Genomic DNA, 11,503 nt, shown 5'->3' with positions numbered 1-11,503 from the left:
AATCGGCGGGGCGGCCCAGAACTTGGTTGTGAGAGTCTAGTTCCTGGGCTCCCAGCGAGGAAGCCAGTTTGGCGCCCCTCCCCCGGTCCCCCCGCGCGGAGGCAGTTGGAGGGGGGAGGGCGGGCAAGGCTGCCAGAGCAGCTGCGGCCAAAGCTCCGGGGCGCCGCGCTGGCATCCGGCGCCGGCATCCGCGGGCAGCCTGCAGGACCAGTTGGAGCAGCTTTCGGCGCGCAAGGCTAGCGGAGGCACGCCACCGGCAAAGCCGCGGCTGCAAACTAAAAGCAAAGTTCGCATCTCGCCGCGGCTAGCTCTTCCCTCTTTCCGCGTCCCCGGCCCGGTTCCCCGCTACCCCCCAATCCCAGGAGGGCCCCGGAACTGACTGATGGGGGGGCACGTGAGGGGCGTGCTGGCCTAGGCGCAGCCAGCCTTTCTCCGAGGCTGCCGGAGACCTCGGTTTTCCCCGGCCCCCCTTACCTGCAGCTCGGCGATCAGCTCCTCTTGGCTAAGGTTCTGCTTCTCCACCACCTGCAGCCCTCCATCTTGCAGGATCCTCCGGCAGCAAGGGTCCAGGCTGTCACTGATGAGCACTTTCCGCAGAGTTGCAAAGGCCATGGCGGGAGGTGGCCTCGTGGTCGGCCGCTGCAAGTGGAGGTGCTCTCGCCGAGAAGCGCGCTGGGACCGGGCGCGCGGGAGTAACTGGGCAGGGCTCCCCAGCTCCCGCTCCCTCAGCGCCCCCCGCTCTTACCGCCGCCTTCTGATTGGGCGGAAACACTCCAAGTCCCCGCGGCTCCGCCTCCTCCTCGCGGCTCTGAGTTCGCCACATCCCCACCCGCCTCGTTATCCTCCCGCAAAGAATGTCCCGGCCTCAGCCATAAAGCTCTTACCTACACCTGGTGAGCATATAAAAAGCACAACGTACGCTGAGCACCTGATGCATATCTGAGACGAACACAGAAATACACCTCATCGTGAGAGAAAAACTTCACGTTCACCTTTCCTCCTAAGGATTCGTGCATTCATTCCTTAAGGAGCAATTTTTTTTCGAGTAGGTAAATGTGCAAGACACTGTGCTAGACGTGGAAGGGAATTCGACCTCGTCTTGGTACATCCCAAAGTACCAAGCACACAGATGTGCAAAGTAAGATAGTGAAAAGCAATAGGAAGCTTTCTGAGACACCACGGAGCTGTGCTTAATTCTATATTCGTGATTCAATGAGAACTATGTGTTTAACTAGGCATACTTTGTTCAAATTCTTTATTCCCTTTCCCTCCACATCCTCTCTAATTATGAAAAAGAAGGAAAGGAAAAAGGGATGTCAGTGTGGTCTGATTTATATACTGACCAAGGAGGCCGCTTCTCAGCTCTTTCCTCTTTTATATTTAAACCCCATAACCATCATGCTCTCTTCTGCCCCATTTTACAGAAATGTCAGAAAATTCAATCTGGGATTAAAGTCACCTAAAATCAGAAGCAGAATCAGAGATGCTCATAGTTGAATTAGAATTCAGCTTTATGGACATATCCAGTCCAATTAACCATTGTATGTTGTGTTGTCCTGAGCTTTCCATAACTGAAGTGCTAAATCCTTATTCTTCAGAACTATGCAATATCAATTCTATAAAGTAATGATAATTCTAGACTGATAATTCCTAGGCAGAAATCAGATTTTTAGACTCAATGATCCCAATGGGGAAAAAAAATAGTCTATTCTTGTTTACTTGTTCAGATGATTTTTTATTCTTGTATTGCAAGACTCATGAGTATCCAATTTCTCTGCCTCTCTTGAGGTGCCCATCAGTACCCCGAGGTCTAGGAACAGGCAGGAGACCTATCCCAGGAGGCTTACTGGAGGACCCTGGGAAGGACCCATTTTTGTAACCGCTTTCCTTCAACTCCTCCCAGAGCGCACAGCCTGCTTCTTTTCAGTGTAAAATCTAAACCCTGCTGTCTTCAACAGGTCATCCCGCCCCTTCACACCAAGCCAACCTTACTGGATACTGTCTGAACACACAACCAGAAGGCCTCCTAAGCCTGATCACCTGTTTTCTTTATTATTTATGAGCCACTTACTTTTAAAACAGATCCAAGCCACACAATAAAAGACACTTCTAGGTCGGGCGCAGAGTCTCTCTGTAATCCCAGCTCTTTGGAAGGCTGAGGTGGGCAGATTACGAGGTCAAGAGATCGAGACCATCCTGGCCAACATGGTGAAACCCAGTCTCTACTAAAAAATACAAAAATTAGCTGGGTGTGGTGGCACGCCCCTGTAGTCCCAGCTACTTGGGAGGCTGAGGCAGGAGAATTGCTTGAACCCAGGAGGTGGAGATTGCAATGAGCCGAGATTGCACCACTGCACTCCAGCCTGGCGCCTGGTGACAGAGCAAGACTCCATCTCAAAAAACAAAAGAAAGAAAAAGACACTTCTAAACCCATTAAGAAAATAATTAACAGGTAAGAGTCCATCTCCAAGTGAAAAGGAGAGTATGTGATCACTGTTACAGAAGTCAGAAATGTTCCCTCCCTTTAAATTCCTGTAGAATTAACTTTCGTCAAGTTATCTCACAGTTCCTTATGGAACATATTCGTGAACTTTTCATGTCTTGTTCCCTCTGGACTCTCATCTCATTAAGATCAGAGATACAACTTTGTATCCCCCCAGTAGTGCCTAGCACATGCTTTCCACATCACAGAGGCTCAGAAAAGGTTTGATTCAAAAATTAATTTATCCAGTACCTCCCACGTGCAGGTACTGTGGCTTAACCCTAGGGATATGGTGATGTATAAGACACAGCCTCTTTCCTCAAAAAGAAAGAAAACCAATATTTTAAGAAGAGTAGCCCAGCATGGTGGCACACTGCTATAGTCCTAGCTACTTCGGAGGCTGAGGCAGGAGGATCACTTGAGCCCTGGAGTTTGAGGCTGCAGTGAGCCATGATTGTACCACACGGCACCCCAACCTGGGCAACAGAGTGAGACCCTATCTCTAACAAACAAAAAAAAATTAAAAATTAAAAAGGTATAGTTTAAGAATTATGAATAGAGGTGTGCTGGGGTGCTTTGGGAGCAAGGAGGAGACCCACCTCCTAAGGTGCCAGGAAGACTTCCAAGCAAGGCTGCCTTTCAGCTAATCTTTTGGAAATCATTCAAGGCAGCTACTTTGAGAGGCCCAGGGATACAGAGACAGGTAAAACATAACCTGGCTTGAAGCTGCTCATGGTTAACTGCCTAATCTTGAGAGCTGAATAGGAATCAGCCAGGTGGAGAAGAAATGACATTTCCAAAGGCTCAGAGTTGTGAGCAGTGGCAACATGTTCACAGCTTCTCTACCATGAATGTGGGGATGTCAGGAGGACACCAGGAGGTGAGACTGCAGAGGGGCCAGGGGCTGCTCATGAAGGGCATTGCCCTGAGGAGGAGTTTAAACTTGACTCCGAAGTTAGCACAGAGGCTGTGCCAAGTGATTTAGAAGCAATATGATTAAACGCGTTGCTGGCCGGGCTGAGACCTGATACTGCTAATACAGATATATCCCTCACCACTACACCCCAGAATCTGCACCATCAATTGCAGACTAAGGGTTTTTCTTTGATAATTGAGAGTTGGAGTTGGGGAAATTTCTCCCTCTGCCTGTGTTATTGCATCCCTCCGTAAAAGAGGAACTTTGGCTCCCTTGGAAGTATTAGAAAAACATTTCTGCCCTTCTCCTCAAACCCCCTCCTTCTCTCCCTCTGGCCCCAATCCCTTGGGAAGAGAAAACCATTCTGATTAGTGAAGTTTGGGGAAAAGGTCCCAGTGCTGCCCGGGCCAGCCCCTTTGGCTCTCTCTTTCCAACCTACGAATAATGTGCACGCTCCTGCTTTCTTGCGTGCAGTGCATCTGTGAGGGCAGGACCTACCCCTACCTGAGGTTGCAAGCTGTCCAGCTGCTCTGCCTGCAGCTCTGAGAATAAGGCTAATGGGGTTAAGGGAAGGAGAGTAGGAACTCTGTTTTTCTACTTGGAGACCAGCTGTGATATCCAAACTTGAATCATAAGAAGTAAAACAGATATTGGCTGGGCGCGGTGGCTCATGCCTGTAATCCTAGCACTTTGGGAGGCCGAGGTGGGTGGATCACCTGAGGTCACGAGTACAAGACCAGCCTGGCCACCATGGTGAAACTCATCTTAAAAAAAAAAAAGAAATAAGTAAAACAGATATTTTAAGATGTAGAAAATGAACTGTCATCCACAAAACAGGCATATCTTGAATTCCACCTTCTCAAATTATGAACAATGTGACTTTGGGCAAATTACATTGCTCCTCTAAGACTCAGTTTTCTCCTCTGTAATGTGAAACTAATTGTATGATAGTGCTTAGTTCCTAAGGCTGCTGCAAGGATTAAATAAGGCAAAGCATACAAGTAGTGTAATCTCTAGTGCTTGACTTGCCTTCATTCATCCATTCAGTCAACCAGTGCACATTTATTGAAACTGTAATATGCCAGTCACCGCTGAGGGGGTTGGCAACGAAGCTTTGATTAAGACCGTCTCTGCTCTCATGGAGCTTATATTGTGTTTGATAGAAAATAAATAAATAAGTGAAAACTGAACAGGATAATCTTAGGGCATATATAATGATTTTTTAAATGTATTTTTTTTATTGCATTTTAGGTTTTGGGGTACATGTGAAGAACATGCAAGATTGTTGCATAGGTTCACATGTGGCAGTGTGATTTGCTGCCTTCCTCCCCTTCACCTATATCTGGCATTCCTCCCCATGCTATCCCCCCCAACTCCCCACTCCCTGCTGTCCCTCCCCTATTCCCCCCCCACCCCCGACAGACCCCAGTGTGTAGTGCTCCCCAGGGCATGTATAATGATTAATGTAAAAACAGATGTCGTGAGAGACAGGATGGGGTAGAGGAATTACGGACTTCAGGAAAGACCTTCCTGACCAAAAAGTCCATAATCCTGAGAAGGTGGAACCTGAGTTGAGTCTGAAATAAGAAGAAACTGGCTATGCAAAGAATTAAAGAAAAAGAGAATTCTAGGCTGAAAGAAAAGCAGAACAACGTGGCACATTCCAGAAACCTGCCCAAATATTTCCATAGTACTTGCTATGTGCTAGGCACAATGCCAGGCACTGGAGTAACAATCCTGAACAGGTCACATGTAGTCCCAGCCCACAGGAAGCTTGCAGTCTAGTCTAGTGTGTGAGCCAGTATGTGCTATGTGTGTGATCTGTGTCAGAAAAGTCTCCGAGAAGGTAGCACTTAGGCCGAGATCTAAAGGTGAAGACAGCCAGTGAAGAACATTTAGAAGAAAGAGAACAATAAAAACAAAGTCCCTTGGGTAGGAAAGTGCATGGATTTTTTTAGAAACTGACAGAAGGTGGGGGAACATGGTGGAAGACGAGGCAGGAGACATCAGCAGGGGCCAGACCATTGAGGGCATGGGAATAGTCTGGTCTTTGGGGGATGCAAGTATCAGACACCCAGTGTGAACTGGTTCAAGGAAAAAAGGGAATGTATTGGCTCAGGTGTCCAGAAAGATCAAGTGTGAACAAAACAAAAATTTGCTCAGATAGTGTCATTGGCAATCTATGTCTCTCTCACCTGTCTCTGTTTTCCTCTGTCATTTCCAGAAAGGCAAAATGTGGCAAGAATGTCGCAAGTTGGTGAAGAATATAAAATTCAGCCATGGAACCAACCCAAATGCCCATCAATGATAGACTGGACAAAGAAAATGTGGTACATATATACCATGGAATACTATGCAGCCATAAAAAACAATGAGTTCCTTTGGGAGGCCGAGGCGGGCAGATCACGAGGTCAAGAGATCGAGACCATCCTGGCCAACATGGTGAAACCCCGTCTCTACTAAAAATACAAAAATTAACTGGGCATGGTGGCGTGCGCCTGTAGTCCCAGCTACTCAGGAGGCTGAGGCAGGAGAATTGATTGAACCCGGGAGTCGGAGGTTGCAGTGAGCCGAGATTGTGCCACTGCACTCCAGCCTGATGCCTGGCAACAGTGTGAGACTGTCTCAAAAAAACCAAAAAACAAAAAACAATGACTTTGTGTCCTTTGTAGGGACATGGATGAATCTGGAAACCACCATCCTCAGCAAACTGACCCAAGAACAGAAAACCAAACACCGCAGGTTCTCACTCATAGGTGGGTGTTGAACAATGAGAACACAGGACTCAGGGAGAGGAACATAACACACAGGGGGCAGTTGGGAGGGCTGGGGAGGAACAGCAGGGGGTGGGGAACGAGGGGAGGATGGGGAGGGATAACATGGGGAGAAATGCCAGATATAGTATGCATGTAAAGTTAAATAAATAAATTTTTAAAAAAATTCATCCATATAGTCTAGCAGTTTAGCGATCCTAAAAGATTGCACTAGTTTTCTAACAATTGCCACAACATGTCCAGACCTCATCCTCATCAGAGCCCCATGGACCATGTATCTGTCCTTGGATTAGTCACGGTGTCCAGGAGGATGGATATACAGGTTTGTCCGTGCTGAGTAAAGCACCCGCTTCAGATCTGGGGAAAGAATTCATTCCATCTGAAGTATACACTAAAATTGCAGTAAGAGTGTGTCCCCAGAGGAAACTTCAGGGTGCTGAGCTGAAAGAAGGGAAATGGGGATTGAAGGAGGGGCTAAGAACAGCAACACTGACTACTCCACCGTGGTTAAGAAGTTTAGATTTAATTCTAAGTAGATGAGAAACAGTTTATGGGTTAATTACAAGGAGGGGACTAATACTAAATTTTTTAAAAGAGCACTCTACATTAACACAGAAGAAGCTACATTTCACAGTGTTTTCATTATCACAATGACAGTGATGAAGATGGTGAGCAGGGAGGTGGTTCCTTTGTGGGGCACATGAAGGGACAGGATAAGGCACATCTGTAATTTGAGAAGGCAACTCTCTGATAGTGAAAACTAAGAATTAATGAATCGTGAACGAAGTTAACCATCCGACAAAGTAACCTATCCTGAGAGAAGGCAAATGCCTCAAAGGGAGTTTGAGGAGACAGCAGATCAAAATAGACTGTTTCAACAAAATATAATTGAACATTAAAAAGAAAAAAAAACCCTGTAACATAGTGAGTTATAATTGTTTCTGTGGAAAGAATATATTAATAGAAAGGGCTAGTTAGCATATTCAGCAAAAAGGAAACAAGGAAAGTCTTGGCTTTTACTGAGCACTGTTCCAGGAGAGAGGAAGACCGTGCATGTGGCAGACAGGGGTCCTATGGTCATTAGTGAGTTGTACTTTGATGTGGTACAGAGGGAATTCATCAGATTTCATCATAATCTGTGCAAAAACATGTCTTCTGATTCTACAAATCCCTTTCTTTGCCACGCCTCTGAGTGGTCATTTTGTTTTCCAGATACCCTGATGTCAGTAAAGAGCTGCTGGGTGATCTGTTTCCCACCAGTTCCCATTGTCTTTAAGTCTTGCGGCAAAAGGAAAAACCAGGCAGCGCTACAAGATGGTTTACGGTCTCCCTTTCTGCAGGGAAATGCTGCTCAGGCAGCCCGGCCAGGCAGTAGGGGAAAAGGGAACTGGTCTGTGGTCGCTGGATGGGCAGCTCCACCCCCACACCACTGAACATGGTGGCTTTTTGGTTTGTATACTAATCTCATGGGAGTTAGTCTGAAACTCTGCTCTACACGAGGGGCTGTCTCAAAAAATAAAAAATAAAAAAATTTATTGATCTGAGGATGGAGACTGAGCTGCTGTCTCGGAAGCCTCATAAACAGAGAGCTTTCCTGTGATATCTCAGGTTGAAGTTATTCCCTTCAACCACTGTGCCTCAAAACCTGTTATGGTCACTGAGTCCAACAAGAATCTAATGAAAGCTACAAACCCTCTCACCTTCAAAGTTGTGCACTCAGTTTTGAGGACACATATACCTCCTGAAACCTGTTCATGAGCCTCCTAGGATTCCATGAACCTTTATTGAAACGCAACATGTTAGCTGGTTTAGGCATGGTAACAAATTCAAAATAGGCCTAATATGTAAACCAAAAAGTATCTGAGATCGTTCTCAATCAATTTGGAAGCTTATTTTGCCAAGGCTTAGGACACGCCGGGAAGAAAAGAAAAACAAGGAATCACAGAAACGGTCTGCAGTTTGTGCCTTCCTCCCAAGATGATTTTGAGGGCTTTGATATTTAGTGGGGAAAAGTGGACTGGAGGGGAAGAAGGGCGAGTGTGGTAATCCACATGCTGCAAGAGAAAAGGAGCAGGGAGGGGAAGAGTCAATTCTGTTTACATCTGGCTCCCAGTAAATGGGCACTTTACATAAGATAAAATGAACATAGAATAGCTATTTGTGAAGATATTTAATCTTTCACCTGTACTTGTCTGCTTAGGAGCAAAGAGAAAGGCAGTCTCTTTAATGCCTGACTTTAGTCGGCATGACTCAGCTTTCAGCTTAATTTTTCCCTTTTGGCATAGTGCACTGGGGTCATGAGTTTTTATTTTCCTTTCACATATAATACAGATATTTACTGATCTTTTTTTAAGTGCAAGATAAGTATAAATCAGTAAATAAAACAACTTGCTGGGCGCGGTGGCTCACGCCTGTAATCCCAGCACTTTGAGAGGCTGAGGCAGGCGGATCACAAGGTCAAGAGATCGAGACTGGCCGACATGGTGAAACCCCGTCTCTACTAAAAATACAAAAATTAGCTGGGCATGGTGGCACGTGCCTGTAGTCCCAGCTACTCAGGAGGCTGAGGCAGGAGAATTGCCTGAACCCGGGAGGTGGAGGTTGCAGTGAGCCAAGATCGCGCTACTGCACTCCAGCCTGGCACCTGGCGACGGAGTAAGACTCTGTCTCAAAAATAAAAAATTAAAAAAAAAAAAAAAACCTCTGTTGTAACCGCCCAGTGGATTCATCTTGCCCACTGCTCGGATAGAGACGATTTATCAAGACAGAGGAATTGCAGTGGGGAAAGAGTTTAATTCATAGAGAGCAGGCTAAACAGGAGACGAGAGTTTTAACATTACTCAGATCAGTCTCTCTGAAAATTTGAAGCCTAGGGTTATTTATTTATTTATTTTCCACAGCCTCCAGTTTCCTAATCAGAGACTGTTTAAAAGATAGTTTGGCAGGCCAGGGGCTAGGGAATGGGTGCTGTTAATTGGTTGGGAATGCGATCACAGGTGTATGGAAAATGGTCTTTGTGAGTTTAGTTCCTCTATAATCCTAACTCTATGGTTTTTTATTAGTTTTATAAAGGTGGTTTACTTTGGAGAAGGAAACTATAAACTAAATTTCTCCCAAAGTTAGTTTGGCCCACACTCAGGAAAGACCAAGGGCAGTTTGGAAGTTAAAGGCAAGATGGAATTGGTTAGATCAGATCACTTTCACTGGTATAATTCTCTCACTTTTATAATTTTTGCAAAAGCAGTTTCTCTATAAGGTAGACAACATTGTTATTCTCATATAATAGACGATAGATCTGAGATGCATTGTTGTATTTTTCCCAATTTTACAATTTAAAGAAGTAAAATGATGTAATGAAAGTTGTATGATAACTGCTAAAGTTGAGATTATAATATTTTTTAACTCTTCAGTTAAACTTCTAATTGTGTTGTTCTTTGAATCTTTCAAAATGTTATCTAAAGTCCTTCGATCTCTAAACTATTATATTACATTTAGAAACAGCAACACAAAAGGCTTGAATGTCATATTAATGACAGGCAGAAATCAAGTATTTGTGTTGCCTGGGAAATCATCCAAGGCACTGAAATTTACTCATAAATGTGAGTCTTGGTATAGCGGGAAGAATAATGACTCCCATGTCCTAACACATGGAATCTGTGAAGGTTATCATATATGGCAAAACAGACTATGCAGATATGATTATGTTAAGGAATTTGAGAGGGGACAATTATTTAGAGGGGTGGTGCTGATATAATCACAAGGACCCTAATAAGGAAGACACAGGAGGAATTAGAGTGAGAGAGACGTCCATATGATGATGGAAGGAGAGACTGCAGTCATATGCTTTGAACATAGTGGAAGACGCCACAAGCCAAGGAATGCAGGCAGCCCCTTGAAACTGAAAAAGGTAAGGACATTAATTGTCTGAGCCTCCTGAAGGAAACAGCCCTGCTGACATCTTGATTTTATCCCAGTAACACTTATTTCAGACTTCTGGACTCTGGAACTATAGGACAATAAATGTGTTGTTGTAACTCACAAAATTTGTGATGATTCGTCATAGCACCAATAAGAAACTAATGTACTTGGAATCCAGGTAAAATGAAAAGAACAAATATCATCAAGGACAGAAAGATTAAATAGCAGTGAAATAAACAGAAATTTTGGAAAATCATTAATGAACAGCCCTCTTCTATTACCTGTGATTAACCAGAGAATTTGCATTAAAAATAACAACAAAAACTTGGTAGTCAGGCTGGGTGTGGTGTTTCATGCCTGTAATCCTAACACTGGGAGGCTGAGATGCCCAGACCACTTTAGGTCAGGAGTTCGAGAACAGCCTGGCCAACATGGTAAAAACCCATCTCTACTAAAAATACAAAAAAATTTAGCCAGGCATGGTGGCACATGTCTGCAGTCCCAGCTACTCGTGAGTCTGAGGCAAAAGGGAGAAGTTGCACTGAGCCGAGATCACACCACTGCACTCTAGCCTGGGACAGAGTTAGACTCTGTGTCCAAAAACAAACAAACAAACAAACAAAAACAAAAAAATACTGGTAGTCCTGGCTAAGCCTAAAGTGAGACAGCATGGATGGGAACAGAGAACTCTCCCCACCTTCCCACACTGCTAAAAGAACTAGCTGAGACTGGGTGACTTATGAAGAAAAGAGGCTTAATTGACACACAGTTTCACAGGTTTAACAGGAAGCATGCCTGTGAGGCCTCAGGAAACTTACAACCATGGCAGAGGGCAAAGGGGAAGCAAGTACCTTCTTAACATGGTGGCAAGAAAGACAGAGAGAGAAGGGGAAAGTGCTACACACTTTTAAACAACGAGCTCTTGTGAGAACTCATTCACTATCGTGAGAACAGCAAGGGGGAAGTGTACCCCCATGATTCAATCACCTCTCACCAGACCTCTCCTCCAACATATGGAGATTACAATTCAACATGACATGTTGGTGGGGGCACAGAACCAAACCATATCATCATGCCTCTGACCCCTTCTAAATCTCACATCCTTCTCACATTTCAAAACACAATCATGCCTTCTCAACAGTCCCCCCAAAGTCTTAACTCATTCCAGCATTAACTCAAAATCTAAGTCCAAAGTCTCATCTGAGACAAGGCAAGTCCCTTCTGCCTATGAGCCTGTAAAATCAAAAACAAGTGAGTTATTTTCAAGATACAATGGGGGTACAGGCATTGTATAAATGCTCCCAATCCAAATGGGAGAAACTGGCCAAGACAAAGGGGCTACAGGACCCCTGTCAGTCCAAAATCCAGCAGGACAGTCATTAAATCTTAAAGCTCCCAAATGATCTCCTTTGA

At 44.9% G+C, this 11,503-nt stretch overlaps 1 protein-coding gene across 1 annotated transcript in view; it reads right to left on the bottom strand.

Annotated features, from left to right (window-relative positions):
* PHGDH (phosphoglycerate dehydrogenase) overlaps positions 1-907 on the bottom strand; it is a 31,568-nt gene extending 30,661 nt beyond the window's left edge. The window contains exon 1 of the mRNA XM_017519770.2: positions 475-907. Coding sequence (XP_017375259.1) covers positions 475-612 — 138 coding nt within the window. The 5' untranslated portion in view covers positions 613-907. The remainder of the gene's footprint in view (positions 1-474) is intronic.
* Between the last annotated feature and the right edge of the window lie 10,596 nt (positions 908-11,503).

This window comes from Cebus imitator, unplaced genomic scaffold, assembly GCF_001604975.1.
Source record: "Cebus imitator isolate Cc_AM_T3 unplaced genomic scaffold, Cebus_imitator-1.0 Scaffold774, whole genome shotgun sequence".
NCBI classification, from domain to species: domain Eukaryota; kingdom Metazoa; phylum Chordata; class Mammalia; order Primates; family Cebidae; genus Cebus; species Cebus imitator.
This window is presented reverse-complemented; position numbering and strand designations above follow the sequence as displayed.